Genomic DNA, 15600 nt, shown 5'->3' with positions numbered 1-15600 from the left:
GGCTAAATGCTGGATTACGTGGCTTGGTGACGTTAGGGCCTATGGCTTCATCCCCAAGTTACCCTCCGTGTGATTAGTCCTTCAGAGTCCAGGAAAGTCCCATTTCTGATACCCCCTGAGAGCTTGGGGAGAGGGAGGGTCTCCGTGTGGGCCCATCTGCCTCACGTTAAGTCAAGGAGTTAGTACTGGAGTTGTCCATGCTCTTTAGCACACAGCTCCAGGGTTAACACCCAGGGGGCCAGGATTTCGGTAGAGCATTCTCATTGCCCTGGAAAACTTAGCAACCGCCTCTTCTCCTTCATAGCGTTCCCTCTATACACCGTGCATGGAAGGCCTATCCCTCCTAAGAGGATACCTAGCCTCTTGCTTGGGTTCTCCTGTAAGTCTATGGCCCAGCCAAGAGCAGAAGGCGGGTCTTCTCCAGTGGAGGAGACAGACTCTCTCCACCGGGGTCCGATGCCTTCAGATTCATTTTACCGCCAGACTCTTCACCTGGGACAGTGAGAAGGAATATCCCCTCGTCAGCTCCATGACAGTAGATTGAAAGAGTCTTCAGGGTTATACAGGGGAGTTGGTGAGAGGGCAGCAGCTAGGACAGAGGCACTGTCTGCCCAGAACCCACTCTTACTTCAGGGCTTGTACTTGGTGAGGAAGAGTCCAGCCCTCACCCGCGGGATCCTGCATAAGACTGTCCGGGATGAGCAGTGGGCTCGTTTTTGAACTCCTCATCAGTAGCTGCCCTCAGAGAGTGGCTTGCAACAAAGCTCAACATCTGATGTGACACACGTTGGGTGGGAACAGACTCTGATAGCCTCTTACCTCTGTTGGTGCTGCTTTTCAAAGCGGACAGCTGCTCTGCCCTCCTGTTTTTATAATGGAGCATTCATGAGATGATTTTCTTTATTCTCTAGTTCCTTGACTCACTCGTGTGCTTGCAGAGGCTCTGCGGGTATTATCAGTTTTTTGTGTGATTAGGGCAGAAAACACTTGCAGTGCTCAAGGGAATCATTCAGAAGGTCAGTTGAAATTCCTGAAATCATAGTTAAGACTGGTAGGGCCCTGGCTTTTTATTTATTTATTTTTTCTCCATGTCTTTAGAGTGCCTGGCCCAAAATACCTTTACAACATGATTTGGATTTGGAGAAAAAGGTTAAAGCCTTGAACCTGCAAGATAAAATCTGCATTTTATAAAAAAGATTTTATTTATTTGACACAGAGAGAGAGAGAGAGAGAGAGAGAGAGATGGAGAGCATAAGCAGGGGGAGGGGCAGAGGGAGAGGGAGGAGCAGGCTCCTGCCAAGCAGGGAGCCCGATGTGGGATTCTGTCCCAGGACCCTGGGATCATGACCTGAGCCAAAGGCAGACGCTTAACCGACTGAGCCATCCAGGCGCCCCAATAAAATCTGTATTTTGGTCTTAGTAAGGAAAAGTCATGCTTGCTTGAAAGTTTGAGTCGATGAAAATATTTTAAAAGCAAGGTGGGAATGTTAGAGTCTAGTCTCTTTGCATGTTGACAGAACTGTGGGTAGGAATCACAGTAGCTTATTTTCACATGTGCTGCTTATCTTTGAAAAGTCTCAAGGAGTTTGTAAGCAGATGGATATACAACTTAGGTTTCCTGAGGATTCATTGCTCCCATATTTGGAATTCTGGGTATGTCTCTCAGGAGTATATAGCATCTATTTGGCCACTGCCAGAGATGGGGGCGGGCAGACATGTGTTCCCAGTTGAAACCTCTTGAGACTTCCAGACAGTATCTGAGGGCCGTGGGGAAAGAAACTGGAAGGCTCCAGGAACAATGGAGAATCTAGCTTGTGGGCTCCTCGGGAGAATCGCATTAGCTAAGGAGGGATGGAGTGCTCAGAGCAGTGCCTGGCATATAGTAAGTGCGCATTGGCGTTGGCCCTAAATGGTCCATGGGTGCCGTGGGGCCTGAGGGTTCCTAGTGGATGAGCAGCCTTTCAGCCCCTCTGCTCTGGGGCACCGATAGGGTCGCAGGCTAATGTGCAGGTTCCCCCGGCCATTTGGTAGCTCCTGGAGGAACCTTCACACCACGACAGTGACCGACCCACCCTGCACACTTGCAGATCTGAACACGTCCATATTCCCGTTGCTAGACATTCACCTTGATGGTAATGATTGTTTTCATGTGTCTCCATTCTGAGTCCTTACTATGAGGGAAATGTAGAATTCAGGTGATTCTTCTCTACCTTCCTTGTCTCCCTCAACTTCTTTCTAAATCAAGAAAGCAAAGTGCCTGGTATTCTGTGCTAAGATTGTTAAATAAGCACCTTTACTTTGATCTTTTCAGGTGCGAAACCAGCATTGGAGCCTTATTATGGAGAGCGTGGTCCCGTCCGACAAAGGAAATTACACCTGTGTGGTAGAGAACGAGTACGGCTCCATCAATCACACATACCACCTCGATGTTGTTGGTGAGTGTGCTTCTTGCCATCATGGCATCATGAAAACGAGTCCCATTTCTCCCCATGGTTTAGGGAGAGTTGGTGCATTCTCCTTCTTTCTAAATACACGCTGTCGTTGGAGAAGGGTTCTTCTATCATTTGACAGTGTGCTCTTTCCTGATGAGCCATGTTTTACATATTTTGTGTGATCCTCTTGGTTCCCTTGCATCTTGTGCAAAATGGACATAGTAGGAAAGGTGCTGACATTCTGGAAGCTGAGATTACTTTGAAGAATGTTAGTGTGTTCAGGGAAAGGGTACAGATACGCTCTAGGAGGACTTTTAAAGTTTTATTTATTTTAGAGAGAGAGCAAGAGCGAGTGCAGGAGGTGGAAGGGCAGGGGGAGAGAGAGGATCTCGAGGAGACTCCATGCTGAGTGTGGAGCCCGGTGCAGGGCTCGATGCCAGGACCCTGACATCACGACCTGAGCTGAAACCAAGAGTCGGATGCTTAACCGACTGAGCCACCTAGGTGCCCCTAGAACTTTGTTTTTAGAAGAGAGGCACATGATCTAAAGAAAGGCAATTGTATTATGCCGACTGAAGAGTAAAGGAAAAGGTATGACGATGAGTGAGCTGATAGCTGGCTGGGGCAGGTCAGGGTCAAGGTGCCCTTCACTTGCATCAGGAGAAAGTCATTCGGTATTGTAGGTTCAGCGTTTGTTCCTAGAAACAATTTCTTCTGTGAAGAGGGAACTGTGTATGGGCTTGTAAATCTCTGAAGTGCTCAGATAGGTAGGCTATTTTAATTAAATATCTTAAGACCATGAGCCTGTTGTCCTGGAACTCAAATTTCTTCCCGTCTTGCCTGTTGTGATGGGTTGTGTTGTAACTGATGAGGAAATAGGGTTTCTCTGTCTTGTTGGAGGATTGGAGATGCCGAGGATGTGTGTCATTGCTGCAGGGATGGTGGGCTAAGATCTTTTCTTTGTGTGATCCATCTTTTCTCTGTCTTGTCATCTACCTGGACTCTGAGGATCACCACCTGGCCTGAGTCCTGGCTGAGGGTCAGCTAACCAGTTTGCCCTTCTCTTTTGCAGGATTGCTGGCTCCTGCAAAAGGTCTTAACTCCAGGCTCTCTCTGATGGATTTTGCCTTAAAGTGACCCTATGTAACTCCACAGACTCATGCCCACCCTCTGTGTCTATGAACAAAGGCTTTCCCCCATCATTTCCTATGCATGTGTCCCTGGTATTATTTCATGTGTGGGCATTTCTTCTCCTTTAAGAAACTAGAAATTCTTTGAAGAAAGGCTCCGTAGCAATTTGAATTGCCCAAAGAACCATGAAAACACCTTCCACAAGCTTGATTAACCAAATTACATAGATTTTGGTTTTTAGGTTAACTGAAAATGAAACAGAAAACCATTTTGATTTTCTATCAAATTAAAATAAATCCATAAGAAACTCTGCCTTAGCATGAGATAGTGTTTATTTCCACATGTATGTTAGAATTCAGTGAAAAAAAGTATTTGTGACATTTTATCTTTATTATTCAGAAGCCTTAATGTGAAATTTGGTAGCTTTTACATAATGTAGATCCTGTGGACATTCATAAGAGACTGAGTTTCAGAACCCTCTTTTCTCACAGAGATATTTGGGGGAGGTTTTTTAGTGGGAATTACTATGTACGGATATTTTATAGATCAAACAGAAAGAAGTAACACTCAACTATGAGAAGAGAGTGGTGAACATTTATTTTGGCATTGATGCGCCATAAATCTATTGATTAAGCACACAACGTGGAGTTCACGTTGGGCCTCCCATCTCCTGAATTTGACATGAGAGTGTTTCTATTTAAGGAAAGAAAGATTTGGGGCTAAAAGTTCTTCAGTACTTAATTTTGAAACTAAGTAGTTGTGTGAATAAAGTAATTGTGTTGTAGCAGTCCATGGGGGATTCTGGCTTTGCGTAGGTCTACAGATTGCTCACTGGGATTGGCTGGGGACCCGTCTAGGAATCAGGAGTCAGCTTGGCCACCTCAGCCATGGGCTCTCTCTGGCTCCTAGCAGGTTTTAGGTTGAGTTGTTATGTAAAACATTCAAAAGCCCCTCACCCCACCTCTCCTTTGAGCTTTCTGGCAGCTCATCTCTGTGAAGCCCTGCAATCTCTCTTACAGTTTAGGGCTGGATTTGAATTGGGCTGCTGAATAATGGAATTGTGCTGTCTAATGTTAATCCCCTGGCAATCAGTCTTGTTGAAAAGAGCGTATGATTCAGTGGTGTAATGTAGAGGGAGCATAGAGCGTATGGAGTAATGCAGAGAAAGGCCTGATTATGTCACAAATTTGGGAGATTGCCCAGCCAGACGTGGGCCAATAATGACACAATGCTGGTTGGGAATATCCATTAAAGCTCAACCCCTAATAATTTTCCAAGCCTTGAACCTTCTTTATAAATAGAAGCCAAAAGTCAGTGGAGTATAAGACATTTTCAGGAAAGATGGAGGTGTGAAATACTCTCATCTTTGCTCAAAACCCCAGTAATTGCTTTGAGAAGCACTAATAAAGTAAGAATTGAGTCAGCTCGAGAGTCTCATGTAGACTTACGGGGTTGGCAGGCGGGCGTTCTGAACATCTCAGCAAGAGGCAACAAAAGGGATTCAGGCTTGAACAACGATTTTCTGGTGGCCCACAGTCCAAGTGTAATATACCGCCACGTGATGATAAGCTTCCCAGCTACAGCTGCGTCTCAGAAAAATCGGAGACTCTGTCCCAGTGAAAGTGAAGTCCTGTCCTCATTCACATTCTTCGAGGGTTTATTTTTGTTGCTATGATACATAGGTTTGCAGTTCAGATATTACGAAGCATCAAAATGGGCGAGATCTTTTTATTGAAATTCTTCCTCGGAAAGGCATTCCCATAAGCACTTTCACGTAAAAGCCGTGTAATTTAAGTGACATTCTTGTGTTCTGGAATTAAACAGCCAGCCATTGTTGTGTGTGAGGGAAATGGGAGCCCTTTTAGGAGGCTTGCTTGATCCTCATTAAAATTGACACCATTACTTTTCAGCCATTTACTTGCGAGGGAAAATTAGCGCGAAGTTCCGCATCTCGGTAATTGTGACTCTCGGAAACCAGGCTCCCCTCACAGGGCTGGCTCCGGGAGGTGACGGGTCTTGGCCCTCGTTCATCAGCGAAATGAGGCTGAAGCACCGGGTTCTGACGGCCCTGCCTCCAAGAAGACACAACCTGGAACAGATCCCGTGACCTTGGGTTTCGCAGCCCTTGTGTGTGCAAATGAAGGAGCCGAGACCCATTTACGTCCACGAAAGGCAGCCTGGTGGTGTGGAGAGAGCAGCAGGGCCCCGAGGGAGTTGTCACAAGTCCCTTAGCCTTTCCTGAGCCTCTCCGGCCTCATCGGGGGAGTTGGAATAATGGTACCTGCTCATTCCCGTGATGGTTGTGTCCGTTTCCTAGGGGCTGCTGTGACGAGCACAAACTGGATGGCTTAACACAACGGAAGGTGATTCCATCTCCGTTCTGGAAGCCGGACATTTGAAGTCAGGGTGTCAGCGGGGTTGGTTCCTTCTAGAGACTCTGAGGGGGCATCAGTTTCACGCCTCTCCCCAGCTTCTGGTGGCTGCTGGCCGCCCTCGGCTTGTGGACATGTCATTCTTGTCTCGGCCTCTGTCTTCCTGTGGCCTTCGTCTCTGCGTCTCAGATCTCCCCCTGTGTGTCGTCTACAGGAACTCCTGTCGTTGGCTTGAGGGCCTGCCCTCCATCCAGGATGGTCTCATCTCAAGATCCTTAACTTAATTAGAAAGATCTTGTTTTCAAATAGGGCCACATTCATAGGTTCCAGGGGTGAGGACATGGACTTATCTTTTTTGGGGGGGGCCAAGTTCAACCCACTACAGTGGTTATGAGGAATCTGTTTGGGTTAACAGATAAAAACAAAAACAACCCCCCCCCGCCCCGCACCAAATTAGCATCACGTGGCCAGCAACAAATGCTGGTTTTCTTCCTTCAAACCTGGACTTTCTGGAGAGTTAGAGGGCATTTTTATTTATTTTTATTTTTTTAAAAGATTTTATTTATTTGAGGGAGAGAGAGCATGAGAGAGAGCAGAGGGAGAGGGAGAAGCAGGCTGAGTGGGGAGTCTGATGCGGGGCTCGATCCCAGGACCCTGTGATCATGACCTGAGCCGAAGGCAGATGTTTAACTGACTGAGCCACCCAGGCGCCCTGAGAAGGCATTTTTAATAGCTTTCATTAGACTCCATCAGAAGTTTTATTAAATAAACTGAATGCCATGTTGGGACCCACAGAAGGGGCCAGTGTCTGCCGTTCACGTGTCCTGCTGGGTTTATACCTTTGGTTAATGCAGTCGTCACGGCTGTCCCAGGACTGGTCCCGTTGCAGGATAGGATCGTGGTGTTTGAGAGCTCCAAGTTCCTGAAGGTGGCGTCCACCCTCACCTCCCACCCTGCTGATAGTTGAGGCGATGCGGGATTTATTTGCCAAGTACTTAAAAGAACACCAGAGCGCGGGCCTCCATCTGGGTGTTCTGGAAACCTAGATTAATGCTCCATGCACTGCACATGGGGGTCTCGGTTTTATGTGTCCCGTGGTGTGGACCAGCAGGGACCACTGCAAAACTCTGAAAAGGTGCTGCTGTTACCCCCGCCCCATGTTCAAAACAACGAAGTGAGAGAGAGAGAGAGAGAGAGAGAGAGAGAGATGAAAGTGTTTAATGGACCAGTTGGTCCTCCTCGCTCATAGAGTCCATCGGCTTTGATTATGAACTTTTTCTCCCTTTGCATGTCCCAATTCTGCAATCCCAGAGACCATGAGATCTAAGTTTTGAGGTTTTCACATGGCGTTGGATACTTGCGGGGCAGAGTGCAGGGGAGGTTGGAAACAGTGCCTCTGGATTTGCTGAGGTCAGCCATGCCTTGTCATCTATCAGTCTGACTTTCTAGAGTTTTGTCCGCCCCTGGGACAAGAGCTGTAAGCTCCAGACAGGGTCTCAGTGGATGGTTGGGAGCCAGTCAATGGCCAAGCACACCTCTGGCTGGGTGGGGGTCACTCAGGCCTCCTCACCAGCCCTGACTTGCTTAGAGCGGCAGAGCAGAATGGTGCTGTCGACTAGTCCTTGACATAAATCTGCTCTAACTGGGCTCCAGACATGATGGGACGGAGCCTGAAAGCACGAAGGAATCTGTCCTGGTGCTAACCCCCCTCCGGTGTGTGTTCAGGAGGAATGAAGAGTCTTTTATTCCAGGCACTGACTGATAAGCCTGGCTGTGGGGTTGACACCTGGCACTGAGCTTTTGGCAGCCCATCCCCAGCAGGAGAAGGAGAAATTGCATAAATTGTTTACTGCTCGGGGTAGCCTCTGTCCTGGGAGGACAAAGCCTCCAGTGTGATCTCTGAGCAGAAGAGGGACTGAGGCAAGTGAGAGTCCCTCAAGCCACACTTTTCCAGGGTGAATTTTGGACTCTTTTTTTGGGGGGGGGGGTTGGAACAAAGGAGCATTTAAGTAAATGAAGAAGTAGTGGCCTCGTTAATTGGTTGGTTTCTTACTGAAACTCAAAATTGGGTTCATTCCTGCTCACTTGCTCCTCATGGAAGACCCCTGTCTGTCCTCGTTTCCATCACACCCGGGCTTCTAGACAAAGCTTTCGTTTCTCTGTCTGATGAGGGGTGGCTGTCATGGTAGGTAACGTTAAACCACATGAAACCATACATCCAGAGATTTTTAACGCCTTAAACACTTGACTCTCATGTTCAAGAGTTGCCACACTCGTGCATTTCCCTGGCATCCACCAGTCTCAGCTCCACAGAGCCCCTGGCGGTTCTGAACTTGAAGTATCTCGACCTAGAGGCTTCTTGGCCAGGCCCCATTTGATTTTCCATCCTCATCTTCTTGCTGCCAACTAATTCTTTCCTTTTCTTGCTCTGGGTTTAAGACTTGGTGTGTTTACCCTGATATTGGTCCTGCATGCCAGCTCTGGAGTGGTGAAATCGCACCCCGGGGGAGATAGAACCCCCCCCCCCCGCCCATTGACAGTGGGTTGGGGTGCCACGCTCGGTCATAGGTCACAGCGAGCACCTTAATAAGTAAGCTTGTTCAGTTACCATAGAATCCTGGAACTGAGGGCGCCTGGGTGGCTCAGTTGGTTAAGCGACTGCCTTCGGCTCAGGTCATGGTCCCAGGGTCCTGGGATCGAGTCCCTCATCGGGCTCCCTGCTCGGCGGGGAGTCTGCTTCTCCCTCTCCCCCTGCTTGTGTTCCTGCTCTCGCTGTCTCTGTCTCTGTCAAATAAATAAATAAAATCTTTAAAAAAAAAAAAAAAGAATCCTGGAACTGAGCAGGGTTGTGTAGGAAGCAAAGGCCTGCGCTGCTTTTGTGGCCCCAGAGCCATTTCCCCCTTTCCTTCCCGACGAGGGCTACTATGTCAACGCTCCCGGACTCCCCTGCTGCCTGGAGGCGCCCCTGGAGGTCCTTGTGGGAATTACATGGTGGAGGGCTTCACATTCCATTTCCAGCTTGGGCAGCTCTGTGGCCGTGGAAGGCGTGGAACCTCTGACCCTCAGTTCCCTTGTCTGTAAAGCTGGGGTGGGGGGGGGGTGGGGGGGGGCAGAGCTTCTAAATAATAGAACCACGTGCTTGATTGTTAGTCACTATCCTTAAGTGGTCTCACACCTCCTCTTGGATCAGGAGGCACTCAGCGCAGCCCCAGTTAAAGGAGTGGTCTGTCCTCTTCGTTCCTCCAGGACAGAGATTTCAAAACTTCCTTTGAGCTACTGTTTAATGGGCTTTGGGTTATTACAGAGCAGATTTTTATACCTGTTTCACAACAGGGATTCTGGGGGGCAAAAGCTGGTCGGTGGGTAGCTACGTCACTCCAAAGGTACTGACGGGCATATGAGTGCTTTCCCGCAGGACCAAGACCAGCCGGAAGTTAGTCCTTCCAGGCAGGTGGTGTCTTGTGTGCTCGCTGCCGAGGTGGGAGCAGGTGCAAGCCAGCGTGGATGGGGCATGTTAGGACTTCGCAGCGTCAGCATTTTTGCCGTGTTCTCTGCAAGCCATCAGTTGCCCTCTGCCCCATAGTTGAGGAAGGAAGCCTTATTGATTGCTTTAGATTCTGGCCGGGGTCCCGGCCGAGGTGGCTGGGGAGAAGGCTAGGCTAATATTTGATCTCTTGTCTCATCTTTGGCATTGAGTCTGTGATGTGGGCAAAGAGGATGTGGAAGTGTCACAGAAAGTTACGGTCTTAGAGCTTTTCGTAAGAAGACGGTCTCCTCACATACCTGGTGGTAGGATGGGTCGGGGCAGGGGTTGGGGAGATCAGCTGACGCTGTCCGAGCGTGGGTGACTGGTCTCAGCATGAAGATCGAAGTGCACTGCTGGCAGTCACAGTGCCCAGGAATGGGCTAGAACTTCGTAAGAGCTCTGGCGGGGCGTGCCGAATTGGAATAATAGAAGAAAAGCAGTTTAACGGGTGACTTTGGTTTTTAAAGATTTTATTTATTTATTTGAGAGAGTGAGAGAGAGCGTGAGCAGGGGGAGAGGGAGAAGCAGATTCCCCGCTGAGCAGGGAGCCTGACGCGGGGCTCGATCCCAGGACCCCCAGGATCATAACCTGGGCCAAAGGCAGACGCTTAACCACTGAGCCACCCAGGCGCCCCTAACGTGTGAGTTCTATTTGGAGTTTGGTTCTTAGCACGGTGAGTTCTCAAGCGAGTCCTCTTCAGAGCTTCTCTCCAAACACTTAATACAGCTTCGATTTCCAGTCACCTTTATAAACCAAAAGACCCCAGTTGGGAAGTATTAGGTCAACTGTCATTGAAGTGTCAATATAGAAGTGCCATGAGCTTTCTTCTTCACGTTTCAAATGATACCTCCACCAGAGCGCCTTTATGGCCGCCGCCTCCCTTAGGACGGGGGTGGCAGTCAGTTGACTGAGACGCGGGCTCTGCCCTGTTGGAGTTCTCATGTCATGTCTCATGTCTTCTGTGCTCAGAAGACCCCAAAACTGCTACAGTGGGATGATGATAGATAGGGATGGAGGTTTCTGGAAGTTGCTAGAACTACTTTTTCTTTCTTTCTCCCAGAGCGTCCCCCTCAGAGCGTTCTTTCACACATAAGTATACAGACCAAGTAAGTGTACAAATAAGTATACAAATCAACAGGTCAGACTGTGCACCAGACCTATTTCCCCTCATATCAGGTTGAAAGTGATATTTTGCAAGACAGGTATTGGATACTATTCCAGAAGGATCATTTGACAGTTGTGCCTTCTTTGAAAAAGGAAGTCCTCTTTTTTTTTTTTTTGACAGAGTGCACTTGAGCAGGTTGGGGTTGGGTGAAGGGGCAGAGGAAGAGGGAGAGAGAATCTTTTTTGTTTATTTTAAAGATTTTATTTATTTATTTATTTGAAAGAGAGAGAGAGACAGAATGAGAGAAGGAGAGTGAGAGAGAAGCAAGCTCCCCGCTGGGCAGGGAGCTCAACGTGGGGCTTGACCCCAGGGCCCTGGGATCATGACCTGATCCGAAGACAGTTGCGTAACCAACTGAGCCACTCAGGTGCCCCAGGGAGAGAGAATCTTAAGCAGGCTCCATGCTGGGCGTGGGGCCCCAAAATGGGGCATGGGGCTCAGTCTCCCAACTCTGAGATCATGACCTGAGCTGAAATCAAGAGTCCGATGCTTAACTGACTGGGCCACCCAGGCACCCCAAGGAAGTCCTCATTTTATTGGGTTCAGTATACACTCTGGACTGGGCCTGAAAAGTAAAAGATTCAGTCCTTTGCATTTTACGTTTTGGCCAATAGAAACAAGATCATTCTGTGTGTGAAACCATCAGCGAATGTTCAGTGGGGAGTAGGCTGGGTTGCAGGCTGGCTTGAGGCATCCCAGCAGGCTCAGACAGTGAGAAGTGGAGCCTCTCGTGAGCTGGGGGGCTATCTGGACGCTTCTCTGTAGGTGACGCTGACAGCAAGGAGTATCGAGAATCACTTCTAGGTTCAGTGTCTGAGTTTGCCTCTAAGAAAACGAATAAGGTTTTATCATTTAACTTCTCATGTAGTTTGTACCAAAGGGAAGCATTTCTTGTTTGCTCAGATGGGCTGAAAGCTTTAACTTCTGCTTGAACCACCCCAGAAGCAAAATAAAGCTTCGAAGAGATTAGTGTGATAGATTTTCCTTTTTTTTTCTTTTTTTTTTTTTTAAAGATTTATTTATTTATTTGAGAGAGAGTACATGAGAGGGGGGAGGGTCAGAGGGAGAAGCAGGCTCCTCGTTGAGCAGGGAGCCCGATGCGGGACTCCATCCAGGGACTCCATCCAGGGACTCCAGGATCATGACCTGAGCCGAAGGCAGTTGCTTAACCAACTGAGCCACCCAGGCGCCCGATTTTTCTAGACTTCCTCTAGAATGAAGGTCTTTTCATGGTGGGAGTTGATTAACCTGTGAACATTATTTTTGTAGACCTCTTTCCATGTCTATACATATTGATGATTTCATTCTTATTTGTGATCCGTATGCTCTTCTGTCATGGATAGTGTATAATTTATTTCATCATTTCCCCCCCGATTGGGTGTTTAGCTTGTTTTCCAGTTACAAAAGAGGCAAGTTTTGCACACATCTTTGTTGGCCACCTGGGTGACTCTTTTTCTGGGATGATTTCTAGAGCTGGACTAACTGGATCTCTTTGATGTCACTGAAACATCTCCAACCTAAAGAGCTTCATTTTGAGTGCTGCTGTCTTTGGGGGCTCCCCAGTGATTTGATTTTTAGCTTCTCTGCAAATCATTTGAGAGAAGGCATTCTGATTTGGAGTTCAGCAGAAAGGTATGTTTCATTCCGGGACTTTGAAAAAACATCTCCACTCCAGCATGCGCTTTCCATGGAGGAAACCCAGCTATGCAGACACCAGCTGATAATCTTACATTCCTGAAAGATGTTGCACCCCCTATGGCGAGTGGTGGGGTGCTGAGGCTCTGCGATATGGCTCCCAGCATGACCGCTCTCAGCTGTGTTTACCCCAGCGCCGCTGGAGTGAGCCTGGGGAGACTGACGTCTGAGTTTTACATCAGCGTGAAAACCAAGCACAAGACAGGGAGGGCCCTTGTGCGGAGTCTTTGTGTCAGAACAGAGAAAAGCTCTCAGTAAACTCGACAAGGTAAATACACTTAACTAATTGAGAAGGCAGGTTTTCCATGACCCTAGAAATAGATCTTGTTCGCTCTTTGAGAGTAGTCGCCTTTGCCATGTCTCCCTTTAAAAAAAAAAACGATGGCTAAGTCTATATAGTCAATTTTGAATGTGCAATTTAGTGGCATGAAATATACATTCATATGGTTCTGCAACGATCGCCACCGTCTATCCCCAGAACTTTCCATCGCCCCGAAGCCATGTCTCTCTTTAACTAAAGGAAGGGCATTTTTGAAATTCACTTGGACATAACTTTGTGGTCACCTAAGAGTCTTCAGTTCCGGTTTAACTTTTGAAGGCACAGAACTCAGGGTATCGTAAACATGTGGGGTGTAAGTAACACACTGCCCGGCTTCGGTAATTTGCCCAAGAAGACCTAAATTGACACCCAGCTGGTAGAAGCCACTCAGCCCCCAGCCACATAATGCAGTCGATGACATTAATTAGGGAAGGCACTTTGCCTTCACCTGCTTCGGTCTTCCCAGGCCGCCCCGCCCCGGCGAGCACTTCACTCCACTCTCCACCTCATCGAGCAAGCACAAAGGAATTAGTGGTGTTTTGCTTCTAGCATTTCACATGGTGCAGCCTCCGCAAGTCACCGAGGGACTTCAGCACCAGAGGGGAGACCCTGTGGCTTTCCCCAAACAGGCCTGGTCTGGAGACTTTTTTGCTTTCTCTCTGCTGGAAAAATGTGTATGTTTTGGAGGAAGCTGGATCCCCACCCAGCCTGGTTCTGCAAGACTTTCAGGGTCAGATGTCCACGCGGGTGGAAAATGAGGCTCAGCTAAGCTTGGGACAGAGAGAGAGAGAGAGAGCAACACACCAGTGACCTTCTACGAAAAGGCATTTTTCCTTTTTTTTAAGTTATTCTGGGTGCTCAGTACCCCAGGCCACTCCATCTGTTCTAGAAGATGACAAGTCAGAATACCAGCTACCGGTACTTGGGCTCTTTCTAAAAGAGTCCAGTGTCTAAAAGAAAAGAGATCAGTTCTGCTGATCAATGCTGATTTCTAGAGGCTGGAGAAAAACGTAGGGAAAACAAAACTCAGAACCCAACTCGATCTCTCCTGACTGTGTTGAATGCATTAGGTAGAGTCTTGACAAGGCAATGAACTCATTCTACTAATTGTAATTAGTGTGAGGTCTTTGGCAGGTTATTGGGCTCCTCAGACTTCAGAGGGCTTTGATCGCCTCTTGCTAACTGGTTTAGTGTGTTTTTTAGGCAACAAAAGCAACCACTACCTACTCTTTAGAAAACAAGCGAGGCTGGGCTTTAGAAAAAGAATTCTCCGTTGTTTTCATTTGTCCTCCAAATCGTGTAGAACGTTCTTTCTCTATTCAGCCCCTTGGAGTTGCTAAGAAACTGCCATTTAAGAGGAGGGGTAATTAAATTTTGATTTCAATTTAAGGACAGAGCCGGCAAGGTTCTCTACACTCCTTACATGAATGGGTGCCCCAGAGCAGGGGACGTGCTGTTTCCAGATCAATACTGGGCACTGAGTGTGATTCGAGTCTCTGGGTGTTTTGCTGCCGAGAGAACAGCTTTGAAATGGTTCTTTGTGGCAAGCACTGCTGAACTTTTGGGGAGAAATACTCAGGAGACCAGTGTGTGCTGGGAAACCAGCAACTCTGGGCTTGATTAATTTATAGGTGTAATTTAAGAACCTGGTCTCCTTCTGATCCCCGGGATGCGTATTTACTGAGCCTGTAGGCATGAGGCCTCTCTGCTCCGTGGACTTTTTTTATGGCCTTTGCTATGTCAGAGCAAAAGTTGTAGATCTCTTATGAGCCAAGCATATTATTATGTCCAGAGGAGGACTGGCATGTTATAAAGTTTCAGTGGTCAATTAACAAAGATTTATTCTTTGTCACTCAGGTATTTTCTTTTTCTCAATAATTACCTCTTGGAACGAGGCAGGCTGTTTTCCGCCTGTTCTTTCTGATTGTGACGCCCAGCGTCAGGGCCAGGACTTGGGAGGGTCAGTCTCGAAATTCAGACTCGTAGCTGCTGGGCCTTCTGCTTGAGGAAAGTGGACTCACTTGGAGCTCTTGACAAAAGGGAGTGAGAGAGAGAGAGAGAGAACTTGTGGGGGAGAGCATGTATTTTTTAAAGCACTTCAGTCTGTGTTTACTACGCATCAATTTGGTGGAACCTCATTCCAGCCGGGCAGCCAGTGCCCCATCGGCAGCAACCGTGCCCTCTGGGCTTAGTTCCCTTCTCTCTCAAGTTGGAATTCACATAGAGGCCCTAGAGTCACTCCTTTAAAGGTGCGCGACCTGGTTCGGGTCTGCGCACTGACCTTCTGCCACCTGTTGTGCTCAGAATGTGTATTTTCAAAATCGCGCTAAGGACACAGGTTGAGCTGTTCATCAGCTTTTTGGTTTTCCTTATATTTATTTCACTGCCCCTGGAAAGAGAAAAATCTGTTTTCTGTAAGATCTGAGAGTTCAACATGCAGTAAGAGAACCTTGCCTAAAACTGTAAAACATTCCTGGTAGAGAGGCTGTGATTTTTATCATCCCATAGAAGACCGAGAGATGGGCCAGCTCTGAGTTTTAGTCCGTGACCCAGAGATAATTCATTGACTTCTTCTTTTTATATCGGCCTGTTGCCCAAAGCTTGGGAACCTGGGGGATTTGCTCTGCCTGGGGCCTGGTGAGGTTCCAGGGAGAGCACATTAGCCCTTGGGAGGGGGTCCCTGTGCCCACCATCACTGCCTTGTTCCCGGGGCCCCTGGGGAGCTGGCCACAGAGGTCCCATCTCTGCGGGAGCTGCTGCCTGCACCCTGCTCTCGCCCCTGTGTTTCGGAAGTTAGAACAGGAGTTCTAACTTCTGTCATCCCCTTCCTGCTGATCCCTGTTCTTTCGGGTCTGACAGACACCAGGGAAGAGCGATCGCTGAAGGATTTGAGAAGAGGCACAGTTCGGGGGATGCCGGCATCCCGGGACCTTTCCCAAGATGTTTGGGGCCTGGTCTT

General features: G+C 48.1%; 1 protein-coding gene across 1 annotated transcript in view; it reads left to right on the top strand.

Annotated features, from left to right (window-relative positions):
* Window positions 1–15600, top strand: part of FGFR2 (fibroblast growth factor receptor 2) — a 97229-nt gene that overhangs the window by 42354 nt on the left and 39275 nt on the right. The window contains exon 5 of the mRNA XM_035030390.1: window positions 2312–2435. Coding sequence (XP_034886281.1) covers window positions 2312–2435 — 124 coding nt within the window. The remainder of the gene's footprint in view (window positions 1–2311; window positions 2436–15600) is intronic.

The sequence above is a fragment of the Mirounga leonina genome, unplaced genomic scaffold (assembly GCF_011800145.1).
Source record: "Mirounga leonina isolate KUSES-001 unplaced genomic scaffold, KU_Mleo_1.0 Mir_114, whole genome shotgun sequence".
Classification (NCBI taxonomy): Eukaryota; Metazoa; Chordata; class Mammalia; order Carnivora; family Phocidae; genus Mirounga; species Mirounga leonina.
Note: the sequence above shows the minus strand (reverse complement) of the source record. Positions and strands in the feature narration are given on the sequence as shown.